Raw genomic sequence first — 20,989 nt, 5'->3', positions numbered from 1 at the left:
GTGTGTGTGTGTGTGTGTGTGTGTGTGTGTTCGTCTTACTCAGGTGAGTTGAGGTTCAGGCCCAGTGTGGTGAGGTCTGAGCCCAGCGCTAGGTGAACCATGCCGGGATCCGTCTCTGCCGCCCGGATGAACGTCAACAAGCCGATCATTCCGAACTGGTCCGTTACCATGCCGACGGGAATGTTGGTCACTCGGCCTGAGACGCAGCGTTAATGAGGAGATGGACTGCAGCGGCGGCTCGGTGGGGAGGAATGAGGAGTTTCTTACCATCGGGAAGAACCTGGATGCCTTTCTTTTGCTGGTTGTTGTTGCTCGGAGCCGAGCTTTTATCGCCGGGGAACTTGGGACCGTCGGCGCTCGAAGACGCCTTTCCCGACGAGTTCAGATTCTGCTCGGAAACGGCAGAGAGCAAAAACTCAGAAAGGAAGTAGCTGGGAATCTTGAGCTCATCCTAACTGAAGAGTTCAGACCGTTTTGTCGTCGCTGCTGGGATCTTTAGTTTGGTAGTTTGGACCAGGGAGAGCTGGGAAATCTTCATTATGAATTGAAAAGTCCTGCGACTGTTCGCTGGATGGCTTGGTTACCATGCCAACTGGGAAGAACAAAAACAGAGCCTGATCCATAACTATATGCAGGGTTCGTTCACTTTTCACACAGAAAAATTCACTATTCAAACTTTTCGAGCATCAAATAAATTAACTGAAAAAGAGATTTAATTTACTATTATATAACATAATTTATTACTGTTATTAATAACATCTTGTGACATTACTCAACATTCTACAGCAGAGACAAAGTAATAATTTTAATCATTCTAATGAGGAAAGTTTAGTCTGATTTAACTTCAAACAGTGAGAAGAACAATCTGTCATTTATTAGTGCATGTAAATATCTGATTTAAATTGTAAATAACTTTTTCCAAATGTTACATTTCACTTTACAAAACTGTGCAGTTTAAAATCAAGCACTTTCAAGGACTTTATACAGAAATTCAATGATTTCAAGCATCTGTTTGAATATAAAACAACCCATGAACAGCATCAAGACAATAAATATTAAATGCAATTCAAATTTTACGTTTATGTAATAATTACAGGAAGACGAAAACACAAATGAAATCAGGAAAGGTCATTTGACAGTTTGCAGTAGTGAAATAAAAAGCTGCATGCTCGTACGGATGTTCTGTATCGTCTGTGTGTTACCGTAGGGCGCCCGGCCGGCCAGCGGGTTCAGCTGCGGGGTCGGGTTCGAACTCCCGTCTCTCCGGCTCCGGTCCGCCAACGCCGGGAAGTCGGACAGATCCAACCCCGTCACATTCTCACTGCCGTCTGGAGAAGCAGAGACAACAAACTGGCTTCAAACGCCGTTTCTACCAACTTTTACTTTTATTACTGACACTGAAATCTAATCTATTCATGTTTTGTACCTGTGCCGTTGAAAATGTTGCTGGTTAAGGAGTTGCTCATGTTGAAGCCTGGATTCCTTTTAGATAAAAGAAAAAAAAGATGAACTTCTTAACTTAAAAAAAAATAAAAATCAGCCAGTAGAAAAGGGAGAAAAAGACAATAAGAGAATAAAGCAGAAGATGTTCTGCAGATAGGAAAATGTTTTTAAGTGGTTCCTAAAACACAAAGTTTTATAAAAACTAGAATCAGGTTTTCAGCATTTTGTGTTCAAATTACATTAATAATAAGCAGAAGTTCAGTTAGATCAGTGGTGTCCAAACCTTCTGCCAACAGGAGAAAATAAAAGAAAAAACAACCTAAAATCACTTGAACTATAATGAGATGATTTTTATCTCTTCAACAATAAATGAGTCATTAATTGAATAAATAAAGAAGTGAGAATCGCTGTACATTAAAAACCTATAAAGGATTTTACGCTCGACTTACGCTTTAATCAGTTTAAAGAGACCAGCTTTGGTTCAGTGAGTTTCTACAGATCAGCTGAAAACAAAATGTAACGTCTCTAGAGAAACAGTCCAGACAAACAGAGAGGATTTCAGATCATGATGGCGTCAGGAGAACCTGTTGAAGGAGAACCGCGCCTGCTGCTTGGGCATGCCGATGATGCTGGGAGACGACCTGCTGGGACTCCCCATGGTGCCGCTCCGCCCCGTGCCGCCGCCGCCTCGCTCTCCTCCGCCCGTCTGCCCCGTGGGACCGCCCACCTGCTGGTTGTGGTTCAGAACGCTGCGGCTGCTGGTTAGGGGCATGATGGAGGCCCTGCACAGGGAAGAGCCGGGAAAACGTCACATTCATCAAACCAAACATCATCATGATGTTTAAACTACAGTTAAAGAAACAGATTCTGTGTTTATTATTTCAGGATCTATATTATAGTTAATATAATATAAAACAGGAGACAGAAAAACGAGGGATTATTTTAGAAATCGATCAACTGCATAAAATTTGTATTTTCTGCAGATTTTTCCATTTAACCACTTAAGTCTTTTTTATGTAATATTAGAAATACAATGAAAGACATAAATAAACACATAATTAGGTTAATTTTTAATAAGAAAAGAAAAACAAATAATAAACTTTAATTTCTGTTTCTACTCCACCATGAAACCAAATTAAAATAATAAATTCACTGAAGCAACAAGCTTCAGTTCAACATTTTAAAAGTTCAGGCTGTTTTCTAAACAACAGAACAACTAAAACACAGAAAAACCAAATCATGACAGTAAAAACAAACACGAGGGGCGAACCTGTTGGGCGACGAGGGCGTGTGCAGCGGGCCGGAGTTGGGAGTACTGGTGTGATTGGAGAGCTGGCCGGCGGGTTGGGTCAGCGAGCTTCGACTGAGCTGCGGCGCCGCGCTGCTGTTGATGCCACGGATGGGGAAACCCAGAGCGCCTGCAGCCGCGGGGAGAGACGGAAACACACAAGATGAAGCTTCTGTGTTCAACTTAGAGAATAAAACTAAAAGGTTTTATGCTAATCTGAGCCAAGCAGAGCAAAGAGGTTGGAGAGATTCATGAGAATCTGCTGATGCTGAAGAGATTTTACATGGAGGCCGGGGTGACATGTCGGCGCTGAGGCAGCGCTTTAAAGAAAACCATAAAACCTTCAGCAATGACGCTTACACTTCCTCACTGGATCTTAGTGTTGATCTTACTCTGTGGGGCGTATAAACTGGCTCCCAGCTGCGACAGCTGAGTGGATGAGGAGGAAGACGACAGCATCTGAAAACGAGAACAAAAACAAGTTCATCACTAAACAACAAAAAACACTAAACAACTACGGTGCAAAGAGCTACAGCAGAGAGAATTGACTTTTTCTTATATCGTCAAACTTTCAGTGTGTAACTCATGCTAACTGGGTGTTTCAGCGTTGAAGCTGTGAAGCAGAACAGAGACTTACGTCTTTGTCGGCCCGGTGAGGAGCGAACATGGACGTGTGGTTGTAGTAGAGGCTGGAGTCGTCCGAAGCGTACTCGCTCTCGATCCCCCCCTCCATGAACTTCTTCCTGGTAGCACCAAACATTCCGCGTGTCACCTGAGGAGTGATCAGAGACGGTCAGAACGCAGGAAACTGGGCTCCAAGCGTCTGGTCACACATCTGATTCATGACAGAACAGACCAGTCACATTTCTTTAAGGTTCCCCGCAGAGAGACTCACACTGTAAAATGTTCTGATCAGATCAGGATGTGAATAATGCAGACTGGGATTTATTTATGACTCAGGAACAAAATGAACTTCTCCCTGCTGAGTAAAGCTTCATTTCTCTGTGGAAAAATTCTGCATGAACTGTTTACTGCAGTCAGATGTGCAACTGTATTTCTTTCCAGGGCAATAAGGAAAATGTTACTTTTCATGAAATCAATGAAGCTGGACAATAAACCAATAACTATATATACATCACAATCAATACCTGATCAATATCAAAGGTAATACAGCTGATAGAATATTCAAAATTCAATATATAGAATATTCACTGAACTCCAATCCAGAACAGCGGAGCATTCTGGGAGATGTAGGCAGAAGAAAGACTTTAGTCGCTCAACCTCTCATGGCTAGCTAGGCTAGGTTGGTGTCATCAACTGACTCACTCACTCTTTGGTTGCCTAGCAACAACCTGCTGGGTAACTGGCCCAGCAGCAGTTTAAGGTTTCACCACGGTGCCTCATAACTGCTTAAAAATAAAAAAAAACAGGAAGTGTCACTCCACCAGTTTGACATAAAAAAAAATCAATAATGATTGATAGACTGATATGAAACTGTTATATCATGACAAGTTTTTCAGGTGTATCATCCTGCCCTAGTTTTATTATTTTCTAGGTGAGAAGCAGGTAATAATTTCATTACTTTGGTAAATAAGAAGCAGTTAAAGCTTCTGAAATGTAAGTTTTTAGAGCTGGTTTAGTTTTTGCAGAGCTCTACCTGTATGACTGATCCTGGAAAATAATCAGGTTAGATCAGAGATGGATGCAGATAAAAGCAGCAGCCAATCGATCAAATCTCTGAGAAAATTACCAAAAAGATCAGCACTGATCCTGGAAACGTGGAAATGTGACTCCATCATTATATCTAACTGGTCACTCAAGTTAAATCAGTTCAGCCTGCAGTTAAGTATTTATTTGGTGACCTGGGAAGCAGGACAAGTGGTCTATTGTGGTAAGTTTAGGTTCAGCTCAGGACTTTCTCTGAAAAATTAACATAGCCGTTTATCCAGAGTATACATCATAATCTCCAAACCGTTCCATATTATGTGTGTAACCAACTGGAAGGCAGAAAATGTACTTAAACAGTAAGTACAAACTGGATTTAAAACATTTCAACTGATTAATATGAAAACCTTTTAGTCCAAAAGATCAGACCTTTATCATTCATACAAGAAAACTGTGACTGACAAAATGTTTCATACATTCCTGCTTTAATAATTTGGATGCAACAATATATTTTTTACTCTTTAGCTAACTTTTTTAAACATTTAAAGCAAAATTTCTTGTTGCTGATCCACTTATTCCAAATTCTCCTGTTGTAGATGAACACACACACACATCCAGAGCTTGCGTTCACATGCTGGCTTGTAGAAACACAGAACTTCATAACTTCAAATCTCTCAAAGTAATCTCACATGTTGAAAAGGTTCCTGATCATTCAGGATCTATTTTCAGTTTTCCACTTGCACCTGAATATGTTATGGGATGTTTTAATGTCAGTTTTGATCAAAGCTCATCTAAATGTGATGATCAGTGTAACCTGCACAAACATTGCACCGTTTTTTCAACACATCCTGCCGGTTTACATACTTAAACACAAAAGGAGCCATAAAGCAGATGAAATACTAATCCTTGTTTCAGCGTCGATCGCCGCTTTTTCCTTTTGTTTCCCACAGCTGGTTAAACATTATGTATCTACGGAAACTAAAAAAGCTAAATGCAGACTTACTTCAAATAAAATTTGAATTCATTTGAACGACAGTTTGCAAAACAACCTGATTATAGTCCTCCAGTATAAGTTATGAAAGCGAGTCGGTCGGTTCATAAGCCTGGATGTGTAGCAAGAAGCTAAGAGATGTAGGCTAAAGCTAGCACCACAATAATCAGTTTACAAGTTAAAACGCATGAATAAATAACAACGACTCGTCACGATGGTTTGTTTGTTAGTTTGGTGTGTATAAAATCTGTTTTACCGCGTCAATGGATACGTTTTAAACGATGCTCAAAGCTGCAGCTAGCCACCGTTAGCTTGTAGCTAAATCCATAGAAAACGCTAAGTTGTTAGCATGACAGCTAGCAGTTAGCTAGCTAACTAGCCAGCCACAACTGAACCGTAAAAACATTTTTTAGGTAATTATTCACAGAAATACGGTCGGTTTCACTGTGCTCCAACAGGCAGACTACAGGAAAGAGATAAGAGCGGGAGAAAACTGTGTTTTTGTCTCTGTATTTGAAGGGGAGGCCTCCTGCGGCTCCGTCGGCTAGTTCCCTCAAAACAACAACAAAAACCAACCAACTGCTGGTTTTAAAGCTTCCTTTCACAACGTTTCTCTTCTCTGCGCAATTCATATCATCCCAGAAACACACCCTGTGTTGGTTTATAAAGAGTTTATCCCAATAAGCATTTATAAGATCAATGAAATCAGGAAAAAATACAAAAAAGGAGCTCACCGCATCAATCTGTCCTCCCACTACAAGATGGCCGACAGGATGCTGAGATGCTGACCTCTGAGGGCCATCATTCTGGTGTAGTTTACTGATCTACTCTGTAGTTTACTGAAATCAGTTCTGATTTATTACATAGTTTATTTAATAATGCTTGAGTTAGCTGAAATCTACTGTTCTGTCCCTGAACGTCACTGTCATTTATTGTAATTACTGCTTTTGCAGTGCATTAAAGTGATAGTAGCTTACTTTTCTGTAGTTTATTCAAATTTGCTGTAGTTTAAAAATGTTAATTGTAATTTACTGAATTGCACCATAGTATTAATAAACTCAATTATGATTTATTAACATTTACTGAAATTAACAAGCTTACTGATCCATGCTGTAGTTTACTGAAATCAATTCTGATAAAATGAAATGTAAATAGTTGTATTCTGCTATAGCTGACACAAATTTTCTGCAGTTTTAGTGAAATCACTGTAGTTTTTGGATTCTTTTGCAATGTACTCGAATTTAGCGCAGTTGAAAGAAGTCCATTGTAGTTTACTATGCAATTGTTTTCAATAGAATCCCTTGTAGTTTATAAAAAGTTACAGTTTATTCAACTTTCCTGTAGTTTTCAGGACACATTTGTGATTTAATATAATTTACTGTAACACACCAAACTGCTTAGTAGTTTACTAAAATGTACAATGGTCTAAAGAACTTTACCAAATTTTGGCCTACATACTGCAGTGTGATTTTAAAATTCTATTGTACTTTGCTGATTTGTGATTTAGTTTTCTGAAATGTACTGCTGTTTTTTAAACTTTATAAGGCAGTTTTGTAATTTAAACTAAACTATGGCTTACCACATTTTAGTAGGGTATTGAACTTCATTGTAGTTTACTCAAGTCTGCTGTAATATATACTAAAACTCTAGTTTGTTGGATTCTGTTGAGGTTTACTGAACTATAGTGTTTTGCTGCTTACTTTCCTCAGTGTAGTTCATTACAAATGATTTATTGATTATATTTTCCTGAACTCTGCAGTAGTTTATTGATCTTTAGCTGACTACATTAGGTCCCAGTGCACTAAACAAGACACAGTTCACAGATGTCTGTAGTTTTCAAAAACGTACAGTAATTACAGTATGTTTTACTGTAAAAATAAAACCACACAGTACATGCTACAATACAATTTGTAGCATGTATTTTGTTGTCCGCAACAGTAAATTTGTAGCATTTACTGTTGCTGATGGGAATTTGTTTAACTCTGTAGTAGCTTACTGTAATTAACTACAATGTTTTGAGAATTACTGTAGCTCCTGCCTTTCTTGACTGACAACATTCTTGCAGTTGTTTAATTACATTTATTGTATTTGCTAAAATTTGTGGCTGTTTATGTATAGTAACTATATTGTGACCAAAATAGAATGCATGTATTATAGTTTACTAAATACTGCTTTGGATGACTCTGTTCTGTAGTTTACTACATTATACTGTAATAAAACTGCATTATATTATTATATTATTGCATATTGAGCAGGGATGTCCAACTTTCCCTTCTACAAGTGCCGGTGTCTTGTGTCTTTGAAGAATACAGGAAAAGGGGTGTGAGATATATATATTCAATAATACTTGCTCTTCTTTAAAAACTAAAAATGCTGCTAAAAACTACATCCCCAGCTTACCTTTGAAGTAGTTGCCTTACTTCTAACTTACTTTAATTCATATTTAAATTTAAATTAATATCACGCTTTCATGTGTATAATTATTGCATTCCAAAAAATATGTTCTACGGTTTCCATTTGTCCACGTTGAATACAATTTGTAGTATGTATTTTATGAATTTTAATTTGAAATGTTTGCTTTATTTTGAAAGGGACTGTTTCGGGGAGTGGAAATTTGTGGTGCAAACTGAAAATTGACATGAACTCTACTGTGATTGGACAACCCTCCTAACGCTCTCTCTGACCAATGAGGGAGCAGCAGCGGTCTGTATATATAGCTGACATCAGCGTGGAACGATTATCTTCATCTGTAAAGAAAGAAGAAATATAGAAGAACATGTCTGGACGCGGAAAGACCGGTGGCAAAGCCAGAGCTAAGGCCAAGACCCGCTCATCCCGTGCGGGGCTCCAGTTCCCAGTGGGCCGTGTTCACAGGCTGCTGAGGAAAGGAAACTACGCCGAGCGCGTCGGCGCCGGAGCTCCTGTCTATCTGGCGGCGGTGCTCGAGTACCTGACCGCCGAGATCCTGGAGCTGGCTGGAAACGCTGCCCGCGATAACAAGAAGACTAGGATCATCCCCCGTCACCTGCAGCTGGCCGTCCGCAACGACGAGGAGCTCAACAAGCTGCTGGGTGGAGTCACCATTGCACAGGGTGGTGTTCTCCCCAACATCCAGGCTGTCCTGCTGCCCAAGAAGACCGAGAAAGCAGCCAAGGCCAAGTAAACCTTTACAGCTAAAACCCACAAACCCAACGGCTCTTTTAAGAGCCACCCACATCTATCTGAAGAGCCAAATCCTGGTTAAAGTAGCGATTAAAATTTCCTAATCAAAGTGTTAAAAAATAAATTCTATGTAATTTTTTTTTTTTTTTGGTTCCCGCCAAATTGGGCTGCCTATGTACATGTCTGCCTGGGGGGAAGAGCCGCTTTTCACAGCATTTATTGGGTTCTTATAAATGTTTCAGAAGAGAAGTTTGTGTAAATACTTAAATGTGACCTTGGCTAATGAAGTGCAATTTTTACAAGGACATCAACACAAGAACACCTTTGCATCCTGATTGGCTCTGGTCAGAATATAATGGACGATGTCAAAAATTGTGAAGTCTGATGTGTGGGACACAATAAATGACGGGATACATTTCATTAGAGATGGAGACTTTTTTTTTCGTTGGGCAGATTGTTTCCAGATTGTTTGTGGTCTGGAAACAATCAGATCTGGCAACCCTGCATATAAACACAAGTTAAGTGTGAAAAGCCCTAGTCAAGGTTTACAATACTCCAAAGCAAATAAGAACATCCAGGAAATGAAACCTTGTAATCTACGAAATTTAAAACTGGTTACTAAACCGATCTTTGAGGTAATAAAAGGTTTTGTTTAGGGAAATATCACTATAACAAAGTGCAGAGATTGAATTAATGTTAAAAAAAAAAGCTGATCCTATGTAAATGAATGGTTTGTGAACGCGTTAATTTGACTCCGCTCATGCAAACCCGTTCAGTTGTCTTCTCTTACGTCCGCAGTTCTGATATAAATAGCGGTTTTTGCTTGTATCTGACCATTGGTCTTTCAGATTGTAGAGAAGAACACAATGAGTGGTCGCGGAAAGGGAGGTAAAGGACTCGGGAAAGGAGGCGCCAAGCGTCACCGTAAAGTCCTCCGTGATAACATCCAGGGAATCACCAAGCCCGCTATTCGTCGCCTGGCTCGCCGTGGTGGGGTCAAGCGTATCTCCGGTCTCATCTACGAGGAGACCCGCGGTGTGCTCAAGGTTTTCTTGGAGAACGTTATCCGTGATGCCGTCACCTACACCGAGCACGCCAAGAGGAAGACCGTGACCGCCATGGATGTAGTGTACGCTCTCAAGAGGCAGGGCCGCACTCTGTACGGCTTCGGCGGTTAAATCTACCAGCTCTTTACTAAAAACCAACGGCTCTTTTCAGAGCCACCCACACTTCTCAAGAGACGTCTCCTGAATTTTAATGTTTATTCACTGCTTTTAAAGACTTGTACTGTGCAATATAGGACTGAATTTTATTTTTAACACTAAAACACTTGATTTTTGGGGCTAGCATTATGTATTGATGAATTTGAGTCTAACCCCATATTGTGTGTGGAAAGTTTGAATATTATAGTACTAATATTTATAATGTATAAATATAGGGATTTATATATGTAAAAAAAATTAGATGGATGTCCAGAGAAAGTCACCCTGGGTTGGTGGACTACTTGGCATTCATTCTCAAGTAAATTAAGCCCTTCCTCACTTTTCTTTTATAAAAGTATGCATCCAAGAAATTCAAAATTATACTTTTGAGTATTTTTGTTGTTGTAGTTCTTCACTCGGTGATTAGAATATCCAAGAAATTTTACTCAAAGGGTAGCAAGTAAAAGTGAAAATTATGTGGTAAAGCTTCTCCCCAAAATATTTTCTCAAAAAATTACTCAAGTAAATGTGACTGAGTAAATGTAATTAATAACTAATCCACCTCTGCCATCACCTGAGACATTCCTAAAGTGAAAGGTGCAAAAAATGAAATCAATAAATATTTATATAAAAGTTATGGACAGCATATCATATTAACATGTTATTCAGGTGTCATACGATTTTGTAATATCTAAGTGGCAAATGAAAAACGTTGATAGTTTCTTTAGCATGTAAAAAATATTAATAACTTATGATTTCTGCTTGAAATCTAAAAACTATCTATGTAAAGGGAAACCAACGCAGTGCTCTAGAGAGCGCTGACAGCACACAGACAGTATAACCTTCCGATGAGCTCAGCCAATCAGAGGCAGGCGTCGGCGCACTCTGATTTACATGCAGCCTCTATAATACTAAACTCTGCTCGCGCTTCCTCATTCGTTGCTGTTTCCCAGAAACACATCAGGATGCCTGAACCCGCCAAGTCTGCGCCCAAGAAGGGCTCCAAGAAAGCCGTCACCAAGACGGCCGGCAAAGGAGGCAAGAAGAAGAGAAAGACCAGGAAGGAGAGCTACGCCATCTACGTCTACAAGGTGCTGAAGCAGGTCCACCCCGACACCGGCATCTCGTCCAAGGCCATGAGCATCATGAACTCGTTCGTCAACGACATCTTTGAGCGCATCGCCTCCGAGGCTTCCCGCCTGGCTCACTACAACAAGCGCTCCACCATCACCTCCAGGGAGATCCAGACGGCCGTGCGCCTCCTGCTTCCCGGTGAGCTGGCCAAGCACGCCGTATCCGAGGGCACCAAGGCGGTTACCAAGTACACCAGCTCCAAGTAAACCCGCTGTTTACCATCAAAACCACAAAGGCCCTTTTTAGGGCCACACAAATACAACTTGAAGCAAAAGTCCTTTTGTAGTAGTTTTATCTTGCATTTTTGTTATGCCATTAAAATTTGAGAAAAATTGTTCCACTTCAAACACCAAAATTTCTCAAACTATTTTCTATGTTTAAGCTAAAAACAGTTTAATTCAGAATAAAAGAAATGTAAAAAGTGAAACAAGAATTAATAAAAGGGTTTTGATCAGTATTTGCTTGATGGAAGCAAATAGTGCCTTCATTTTTCACTGTTACTCCAATGTTGCCAGCTAATTTCATGATCATACTATTAGAACTCTGGTTTTCACTTGTTTCCACTTTGCAGATTGTGCAATGGAGTTACTCAATCATTTAAAACAGACTGCACAAATATACTTTGGATTTTATTTCTACATAGGTTGAGAAAATTATTCTAAATCCATGTCTATCTCTGAAAAAGATTTCCAATAGAGGCTAAACACATAACTCCTGATATGTAATACCATTCACCTGAGACATAACGTTTTACTCATGTCAAAAGTGATCTGAATGTCATCAAAAAAGTCTAAGTGTTGTGCCCTAAAGTTGCATTAAATATTACTAATCAATATATTGATTAGTAATATTTAATGCAACTGACTATCAATTCAGTTTGGGAGAGTTGAAATAAAATAAAGGTCTACAGGAGTGCAAATAAACAATGCCGTTTTCAGTTAGCATTTGTTAAATGAGTCCATCAATCTGATTTGTAAATGCAAATTCAAAGATATGATGAGGAACTAAATCTATTTTCTATTCTGAAAAACATGAGCACATACTGAGTATGTGAACTTCCACATCAAAATCTGATATAAAATTTAGATAATATTTATTTTTATTATCTATTTGATGGGAGATAAGACATTCCTATTGGATTCTTCCAAGAGAGGAATCCTGACTGGTTTATTCATAGACAGTTTCTGTGTGTTTACTGCCGTGAAAACCATTCCTATTTAACACCCAGATAATCCAAACATGACAATCAAAATACTTTTATTCTGTCCGCAACCTTCTTTTTTATCGAGAGCACCGCGATTATGTCTTCCGCAAAATGGTTTTAGATGTTTTAGGAAAAGAAATGTGGGGAAAACTCGCTACTCCATGCACAGAATTAAAGAGATTCTGACACCTTCCAGCGCTCCTGGATCAAAAAGAGAAAGTCCTGCCAGAGAAATATGACCTTATTGTAGAGAGCGAACAGTTGTCTTTCCGTTACAGCGATAATTATGGTAGAAAACGCCACTTTAGTGGAGATTTAAAGCCTTAAATGTGGCGAAGAAAACACAAATGGGGACGCATTTCAGACGGCAGCAGAGCGGTGGCCTGAGTTGTCTCTTTACGGTTCTCGTGAATGTTATAAGTTCCGCCTCCTGCTGGACAACTTCAGAGAATCATTATTAACAGTAACTGAGAATCATGGCAGAAGTAGCTCCAGCAGCCGCACCGGCTAAAGCTCCGGCTAAAGCCCCGAAGAAGAAGTCCGCTACCAAGGCTAAGAAAGATGGACCCAGCCTTCCCAAACTCATCGTGGCCGCCGTGGCCGACTCCAAGGAGCGCAAGGGAGTTTCTCTTGCGGCACTCAAGAAGGTTCTGGCCGGGAAAGGCGTCGATGTGGCCAAGGCCAACAAGCGCATCAACACCGCCGTTACCAAGCTTGTGACGAAGGGAACTCTTAGCCAAACGAAAGGAACCGGAGCATCCGGGTCCTTCAAGCTCGCCAAGAAGGAGCCCAAGGCCGCCAAACCAGCCAAGAAGGTGGTGAAGAAGGCTCCCGCAAAGGCAAAGAAACCAGCCGCCAAGAAGGCCACAACACCCAAGAAACCCGCCGCTAAGAAAGCAGCAGCCAAGAAATCCCCGAAGAAGGCAGCGGCCAAGAAATCTCCCAAAAAAGTGGTCAAGAAGAGCCCCAAAAAGAGCCCTAAAAAGGCCGTCGCTAAGAAGCCAAAGGCTGCTAAGAAGCCTGCAGCCAAGAAAACGGGAGCCAAAAAACCCGCAGCGAAGAAGGCCAAGAAATAAATAACTTTTCTTCTCCAACCACTGCTTAAGGCACCAAAGGCTCTTTTCAGAGCCACCACTTCTACAAATTAAGACATGATTCCTATAAATAATCTGTTTCTAACATGCATATATATATATATATATCAACTGGATTAATTAATACTGTGCTCCATAGGACAGCTAAATACAATTATGACTTTGATATTAACTATTCTAGAATATGCCTGCTTCAAAGTATTCATCTGTTTTCAAACAGCTGACAGTAATAAAGTTAATTAAGGAACTATTTAATATTCACTCCCTGTATTAAAACTGCAGCAAATTAAGTTTTTAGTAATTTAAGATTACAATTTTGTCCTTTTTGACAGATGGATGTAAATTACTGAAATAATTTATTGAACAGGTTTTAATTTATATTTATTCTTTAGGGTGTGAACTAAAAGGATACTGAATATTTCCAACTCAAATGAAACAGAAGAAGCAAGTGTTTTTTTTCTTTAAATAGACTTAATGTAGTTTGTTATATTTGTATTTTCTAATACATAACACTTTAGAAGGCATTAACAAATTAGCAATGTATCCTTGGAGATCAGTAAAGTATATTTTGTTAACTAACTTGTATAGATTTTCAAATGTGTTTTTATGTGTATTATATTTTGGATTTATTTATAATGATTTGTAGTATTATTTATTTTATGTATTTATTTAAAGGGCCATGTGGAAAATTACATCTTACATCAACTACAAACAATAACTAAGTAACTAAATAAAAGATAAAAGGAACAGCATGTACATGTGTGCAGACAACTGTTTTATAAGAAAATGCTTTATGATGCAAATAATTATTGTGATGGGCAATAGTTAAAATTATTTTAGTATTAATCATTACATTACATTTTAAAAGTAGAATATTTTGTGGATATTGTAAGGATCGTTAAAACTTGATATAAGTTTTAACGTTTTCTTTAAATGTGTAACATCCCCCCCTTCCTTTTTCGACGTTATTTAGACTTCTCTCGCGCTTTATTTTGAAAATTCAAATCTAACCAATAGCTGAGTCAGACTTGTCTCACTACGTCAGCAACCTCAGCGAATCAGAAGTGGCCTCCTGCTGGCAGTCTCCTTATAAGAGCGCTATTCGCGCTGAGAACGCATCTCTTCAGCGTGAAACGAGAAGAGGACTGTAAAAAACATGGCCAGAACCAAGCAGACCGCTCGTAAATCTACCGGAGGAAAGGCTCCCAGGAAGCAGCTTGCGACCAAAGCTGCCCGTAAGAGCGCTCCAGCCACCGGCGGAGTCAAGAAGCCTCACCGTTACAGGCCTGGTACCGTGGCTCTGCGAGAGATCCGTCGCTACCAGAAATCCACCGAGCTGCTGATCCGCAAGCTGCCATTCCAGCGTCTGGTCAGAGAGATCGCCCAGGATTTCAAGACCGACCTGCGCTTCCAGAGCTCTGCCGTCATGGCTCTGCAGGAGGCCAGCGAGGCTTACCTGGTGGGTCTCTTCGAAGATACCAACCTGTGCGCTATCCACGCAAAGAGGGTCACCATCATGCCTAAAGACATCCAGCTGGCCCGCCGTATCCGTGGAGAGAGGGCTTAAACTGACTAACTCGCTTCAACAAACCAACGGCTCTTTTAAGAGCCACCTACATAAACCTTAAGACAAATATTTTTAAACTATTTTCTAATACTAAATTTATGAATGGTGAGCTGTTTATGTAAAAGAAATTTTTTTTTTACAATAACGAACTAAAAACTGGTGAATCTAAAAAATGCAATCCTAAAATACCCCCACACAGTTTAAAATGAACGCTAAATCAGTTAATGCAGGCCAGTCCTTATATTCTTCCCCCTCCCCCTAAATCGAGTTCTCATCTTTTACGAATTACAATATATAGAACCTGTTATTTCCAAATATAGCCTTTAGTTTTGTATTTTATATTGTGACTCCTTGCATTTAATTTTAGTTGAAAGCTTAAATTCTTTTTTCTTCGGTTTAAATATGAATTGAACAGATTACAAAACTTAATAGCTTATTTTACATTTATATTAAACCTAATTTAATATATAGCAAATTAAGACATTTTTGGTGTATTAGCTACAGAACCAATTAACCAAAATGGAGAATTGAGACAAAGACAAGATTCTTAAACCATATGGAACAAATTCAAAAACTAAAGAAAATCCTATTCATGGACATGACAACTGGAATCATTACAGATGTTTTGCAGGTAGAAAATTAAAAGAAAATAGATTAAAAGTGAGAACACTGGAAACATACAAATATTACCATGCATTAAAGCATGAAACTCCCACAATATTTCTGATTTGTAAAAGAACTTGACCTTTGTAATAAACAGAATTTCTGCTTCAAGTTGCATTTGTGTGGCCCTAAAAAGGGCCTTTGTGGTTCTGACAGTAAACAGCAGGTTTACTTGGAGCTGGTGTACTTGGTAACCGCCTTGGTGCCCTCGGACACGGCGTGCTTGGCCAGCTCTCCGGGAAGCAGGAGGCGCACGGCCGTCTGGATCTCCCTGGAAGTGATGGTGGAGCGCTTGTTGTAGTGAGCCAGGCGGGAAGCCTCGGAGGCGATGCGCTCAAAGATGTCGTTGACGAACGAGTTCATGATGCTCATGGCCTTGGACGAGATGCCAGTGTCGGGGTGAACCTGCTTCAACACCTTGTAGACGTAGATGGCGTAGCTCTCCTTCCTGGTCTTTCTCTTCTTCTTGCCTCCTTTGCCGGCCGTCTTGGTGACGGCTTTCTTGGAGCCCTTCTTGGGCGCAGACTTGGCGGGTTCAGGCATCCTGATGTGTTCCTGGGAAACAGCAACGAATGAGGAAGCGCGAGCAGAGATTAGTATTATAGAGGCTGCATGTAAATCAGAGTGCGACGACGCCTGCCTCTGATTGGCTGAGCTCATCGGAAGGTTATACTGTCTGTGTGCTGTCAGCGCTCTCTAGAGCACTGCGTTGGTTTCCCTTTACATAGATAGTTTTTAGATTTCAAGCAGAAATCATAAGTTATTAATATTTTTTACATGCTAAAGAAACTATCAACGTTTTTCATTTGCCACTTAGATATTACAAAATCGTATGACACCTGAATAACATGTTAATATGATATGCTGTCCATAACTTTTATATAAATATTTATTGATTTCATTTTTTGCACCTTTCACTTTAGGAATGTCTCAGGTGATGGCAGAGGTGGATTAGTTATTAATTACATTTACTCAGTCACATTTACTTGAGTAATTTTTTGAGAAAATATTTTGGGGAGAAGCTTTACCACATAATTTTCACTTTTACTTGCTACCCTTTGAGTAAAATTTCTTGGATATTCTAATCACCGAGTGAAGAACTACAACAACAAAAATACTCAAAAGTATAATTTTGAATTTCTTGGATGCATACTTTTATAAAAGAAAAGTGAGGAAGGGCTTAATTTACTTGAGAATGAATGCCAAGTAGTCCACCAACCCAGGGTGACTTTCTCTGGACATCCATCTAATTTTTTACATATATAATTCCCTATATTTATACATTAAAATTTAGTATAATATTCAAACTTTCCAGACAATATGGAGTTAAAGTCAAATTCATCAATACATAATGCTAGCCCCAAAAATCAAGTGTTTTAGTGTTAAAAATAAAATTCAGTCATATTGCACAGTACAAGCCTTTAGATGCAGTGAACATTAAAATTTAGGAGCCGTCTCTTGAGAAGTGTGGGTGGCTCTGAAAAGAGCCGTTGGTTTTTAGTAAAGAGCTGNGTGACGGCTTTCTTGGAGCCCTTCTTGGGCGCAGACTTGGCGGGTTCAGGCATCCTGATGTGTTCCTGGGAAACAGCAACAAATGAGGAAGCGCGAGCAGAGATTAGTATTATAGAGGCTGCATGTAAATCAGAGTGCGCCGACGCCTGCCTCTGATTGGCTGAGCTCATCGGAAGGTTATACTGTCTTTGTGCTGTCAGCGCTCTCTAGAGCACTGCGTTGGTTTTCCTTTACATAGATATTTTTAGATTTCAAGCAAAGATCATGTTGTAAATATTTTCACATATTAAAAAAATTATCAAAGTTTTCTTTTGGCATACTTACATATTAGGTAAGGTAAGGTAATTTTATTTATATAGTACATTTTCTGCTACAGTCCAAAGTGCTTAAATGAATTAGAATTAAATACAAACAAAACAACAAAGCCAAAAGAAAGACAAAAGGTAAAGTACAAAATTAAATATTTGTTCCCCATGTTTAATAAGAATAAGTAGTCCATAATTTATAAACTAGTAAGCAATTCCAAAACCTTATGATACCTGAATTACATTTTAATATATGTTTTTACATAAATATTCATTGAATAGTTCCCATTTTCCCACATTTTATTTTAGGAATGTCCCAGATGATGGTAGAGGTGGGTAATTAAATTTACCCAGTTACATTTTCTTGAGTGACTTTTTGGAGAAAAATAATTTTGGATGTATCTACCACATAGTTTTCACTTGGCTATATAAACTTATTTGCAGCTATTCTGTTTTAATCTTTAACATATATTTTAAAAATCAATGTATTTTGTCTGATAATTTCAAAAATAAATCAAATGTTCTGATCAGTTAAGTACATAAGTGGCCTTTTTATTAAATACTCCTTTTCTTACTTCAGTAACTTATCTTTTACCTGCATAAGATTAAGTTGAAGTAGGGCTTCTTTTACTTGAGTGTAAATGTTGGGCATTTTACCAGCCCAGGGTGACGTTTCTCTAAACAGCCAACAATCCCCATAATTATACATTATAAATGTTAATTCCAGGTAATATAATTTTCTAGACTTAATGTGGGGTTAAGAGTAATAGCAACACAAAGCATTTACATCTAGTAAATCAATGTTAAAAAGAGGAAGTGTTGTGTAGCTAAATACTGAACATTAAAATTCAGGAGACGTCTCTTGAGAAGTGTGGGTGGCTCTGAAAAGAGCCGTTGGTTTTTAGTAAAGAGCTGGTAGATTTAACCGCCGAAGCCGTACAGAGTGCGGCCCTGCCTCTTGAGAGCGTACACTACATCCATGGCGGTCACGGTCTTCCTCTTGGCGTGCTCGGTGTAGGTGACGGCATCACGGATGACGTTCTCCAGGAAGACCTTGAGCACACCGCGGGTCTCCTCGTAGATGAGACCGGAGATGCGCTTGACTCCACCGCGGCGAGCCAGGCGACGAATAGCGGGCTTGGTGATTCCCTGGATGTTATCACGGAGGACTTTACGGTGACGCTTGGCGCCTCCTTTCCCGAGTCCTTTACCTCCTTTTCCGCGGCCACTCATTGTGCTTCAGTTGTATGACGACACTAACTGAAGAGGGCTTGCACGTCTGGATTTAAATTGGTGTCACGGACGTAAGTGAAGACAGTCAAGCCGCCAGACTTCTACTTGCGCCTCAAGTTTCCACCAAAGAGCAGACACATTTCCTCTCAATAAATATTACAAAAATAAAAACAGATAATGCGTAATAACTAATCAAACTAATAATTACAATGTCCAAATAAAATCGCTAACTAGCATTTTGTGAATAAATAATTCACATGTCTAGCTATGTACATTTCTTATGTACCATCAGGTTTGACGGTTAAATATACAACTTTTTCAAAAAAACAATCCTAATTTGAGTCGCCCCCCCTCCCCTCATGTATAATTTTAAATCTCTTTGGGCTGTATTTTCTATCTAAAAATTATTTTGCTACTCTCTGGTCCAATTAATGGATTTAACATATTTGATTTACTTGGGTTCTGTCACACTTGTGTGAGAACCGTTCCATTAACCCAATCAGGTGGGTTTTAGACAAAGCATTGTCATTAAATTTTGACAAAATTCAGAAAGCTATACAGTTCTTGTATATTCAGTGTTTTACAATATTTAATTTCAGGATATTTTGGGAATAGTTCTAATTTTCAGGAGTTATTTCGTACTGTGTGTCCCACTACCTAAAATAAAAAAAAAAAAAAAAAAAACTTTAAAGCATATTTCTAATGTTGGCAGAAATAAAGAATTTCTAATTTTGTATTATACATCATGTGCATATGTTATGGTCTGTAGATGCAGCTGAGGACTTTGCTCTTCAGATAGATGTGGGTGGCTCTTAAAAGAGCCGTTGGGTTTGTAGTTTTTTAGTTGTAAAGGTTTACTTGGCCTTCGCTGCTTTCTCGGTCTTCTTGGGCAGCAGGACAGCCTGGATGTTGGGGAGAACACCACCCTGTGCAATGGTGACTCCACCCAGCAGCTTGTTGAGCTCCTCGTCGTTGCGGACGGCCAGCTGCAGATGACGGGGAATGATCCGAGTCTTCTTGTTGTCGCGGGCAGCGTTTCCAGCCAGCTCCAGGATCTCAGCGGTCAGGTACTCGAGCACCGCCGCCAGATAGACAGGAGCTCCGGCGCCAACGCGCTCGGCGTAGTTTCCTTTCCTCAGCAGCCTGTGAACACGGCCCACTGGGAACTGGAGCCCCGCACGGGATGAGCGGGTCTTGGCCTTAGCTCTGGCTTTGCCACCGGTCTTTCCGCGTCCAGACATCTTGAATAATTGAAGATGATTTAGACTCCGACAAAAGCGAAAATAATGCCACATAGGCGGCACATTCAGCACTTATATGAACCATTTGTTCACTGATTGGTCAATATTTACGAGAAGGCCAGCCGTCCAATCAGAATAGTGTTTTTTTTCCCCTCACTTACGTAATGACTTCAACTCGTCAGTGAATTGGAGTTACAAAATAAAACACCAAGCACAATTATTTTATTTGCAGTATAATTTCAATACTCCATACACGGATTCAGTTTCTTTTTTATTTTTAGCTGGACATATTTTCTTTTAAAAAAATATTAAGAAATAAAACATATTTTTAGTGAAAATATGTCAAACTTTAATTTCAATAAATGCAGTTATTTGTCTTAAGACAAAGATGTAAATAAACTTGTCAGTGCCCCACAAGTTACTAAGTAATAACAAAAATCTGACGTATTGTTTTTTTATTATGATTTCGTTACATTACACTAACAAAAAAAATTATTTGGTTGTCCACCAGATGGTGTTGCATGCTTACTTACATGTACACAGGGACAATTAGTAATAAAACGTAGTGGCTGACATATTTTATGTTCAAAGTATAACTAGAGAAAATATTTTAGGGTCTTGAGAACTAAGAAAATTAATAAATTAAACTGAATCTGTAATCTGTTGGTTCTTCTTAAATCTGACACTTGTTATATAGAAGTGTTACTTCCATTACATTATGAACACTAATTACGTTGGTAGAGAAATGTTTGTGGCTCACTTGCTTTGCGTCACATTAACTGGTTTGCAGTGTCAATTTACGTTGATCAATTATTCGTTATTTTGTTTGTTTCTCTTTGTCTCTTTTTATGTTTTTCATGCCCATAAGGAAATTGACTGCTGTTGGAATGGTGCAAGGACACACACACACACACACACACACACACACACACACACACACACACACAAATATGTGTGTTCCTTTAATCACATATCAGGGTTTACAAGTTAAATATACAGACAGGCATGTTGTGATCTATTTACTTTATTTTTATTTTTTGAAGAAAATAATCTCAGATTCACCAAAATTATGTATATAAATATGAAATCAATTTGTTCAGACAAAGTAAAAGAACACATGGTCAACAATTAAAACATTTTATTTTGTAAAGTGCCATAGTTCCACATCAGATTTTAACTTGTAAATAATTAATCAAACAATATTTTTTTCGGTGTCCATCAAATGTGGCATATACCAAGGAGATGCTCTGTCCCCACTGCTGTTCTGCATAGGCCTGAACCCCCT

At 39.1% G+C, this 20,989-nt stretch overlaps 7 protein-coding genes and 1 pseudogene across 8 annotated transcripts in view; 4 read left to right on the top strand and 4 right to left on the bottom strand.

Moving 5' to 3' along the window:
• The window catches only part of LOC103140179 (CCR4-NOT transcription complex subunit 2-like), a 21,589-nt gene extending 15,368 nt beyond the window's left edge, over window positions 1-6,221 (bottom strand). The window contains exons 1-10 of one of the 2 annotated variants that reach the window (XM_007555180.2): window positions 6,122-6,221; window positions 3,369-3,503; window positions 3,124-3,190; window positions 2,714-2,861; window positions 2,028-2,225; window positions 1,427-1,482; window positions 1,176-1,328; window positions 471-592; window positions 268-388; window positions 40-196 (exon numbers count right to left, since the gene is read on the bottom strand). In XM_007555180.2, coding sequence (XP_007555242.1) covers window positions 40-196; window positions 268-388; window positions 471-592; window positions 1,176-1,328; window positions 1,427-1,482; window positions 2,028-2,225; window positions 2,714-2,861; window positions 3,124-3,190; window positions 3,369-3,491 — 1,145 coding nt within the window. In that variant the 5' untranslated portion in view covers window positions 3,492-3,503; window positions 6,122-6,221. The remainder of the gene's footprint in view (window positions 1-39; window positions 197-267; window positions 389-470; window positions 593-1,175; window positions 1,329-1,426; window positions 1,483-2,027; window positions 2,226-2,713; window positions 2,862-3,123; window positions 3,191-3,368; window positions 3,504-6,121) is intronic. The other variant, XM_007555182.2, reaches the window with a different exon arrangement.
• A 1,911-nt stretch (window positions 6,222-8,132) lies between these two features.
• Window positions 8,133-8,658, top strand: LOC103140178 (histone H2A). Its single transcript, XM_007555179.2, has one exon. It carries the CDS (start codon window positions 8,164-8,166, stop codon window positions 8,548-8,550), a length of 387 nt encoding a protein of 128 aa, XP_007555241.1. The 5' UTR covers window positions 8,133-8,163; the 3' UTR covers window positions 8,551-8,658.
• Window positions 8,659-9,278: 620 nt separating this feature from the next.
• LOC103140177 (histone H3-like) lies at window positions 9,279-14,791 on the top strand (annotated as a pseudogene).
• LOC103140174 (histone H2B 1/2-like) lies at window positions 10,494-11,229 on the top strand. The gene has a single exon (XM_007555177.2). It carries the CDS (start codon window positions 10,600-10,602, stop codon window positions 11,089-11,091), a length of 492 nt encoding a protein of 163 aa, XP_007555239.2. The 5' UTR covers window positions 10,494-10,599; the 3' UTR covers window positions 11,092-11,229.
• On the top strand, window positions 11,899-13,473 carry LOC103140175 (histone H1-like). Its single transcript, XM_016673016.1, has one exon. It carries the CDS (start codon window positions 12,566-12,568, stop codon window positions 13,163-13,165), a length of 600 nt encoding a protein of 199 aa, XP_016528502.1. The 5' UTR covers window positions 11,899-12,565; the 3' UTR covers window positions 13,166-13,473.
• Window positions 14,792-15,541: 750 nt separating the features above from the next.
• Window positions 15,542-16,198, bottom strand: LOC103140173 (histone H2B 1/2-like). The gene has a single exon (XM_007555176.2). It carries the CDS (start codon window positions 16,071-16,073, stop codon window positions 15,582-15,584), a length of 492 nt encoding a protein of 163 aa, XP_007555238.1. The 5' UTR covers window positions 16,074-16,198; the 3' UTR covers window positions 15,542-15,581.
• Window positions 16,199-18,104: 1,906 nt separating this feature from the next.
• On the bottom strand, window positions 18,105-18,545 carry LOC103140172 (histone H4). The gene has a single exon (XM_007555175.2). The coding sequence runs from the start codon at window positions 18,461-18,463 to the stop codon at window positions 18,152-18,154; it is 312 nt and encodes a 103-aa protein (XP_007555237.1). The 5' UTR covers window positions 18,464-18,545; the 3' UTR covers window positions 18,105-18,151.
• Window positions 18,546-19,299: 754 nt separating this feature from the next.
• On the bottom strand, window positions 19,300-19,745 carry LOC103140171 (histone H2A). The gene has a single exon (XM_007555174.2). It carries the CDS (start codon window positions 19,702-19,704, stop codon window positions 19,318-19,320), a length of 387 nt encoding a protein of 128 aa, XP_007555236.1. The 5' UTR covers window positions 19,705-19,745; the 3' UTR covers window positions 19,300-19,317.
• Window positions 19,746-20,989: the final 1,244 nt, after the last annotated feature.

This window comes from Poecilia formosa, unplaced genomic scaffold (genome assembly GCF_000485575.1).
Source record: "Poecilia formosa unplaced genomic scaffold, Poecilia_formosa-5.1.2 Scaffold69, whole genome shotgun sequence".
Lineage (NCBI taxonomy): Eukaryota > Metazoa > Chordata > Actinopteri > Cyprinodontiformes > Poeciliidae > Poecilia > Poecilia formosa.
Note: the sequence above shows the minus strand (reverse complement) of the source record. Positions and strands in the feature narration are given on the sequence as shown.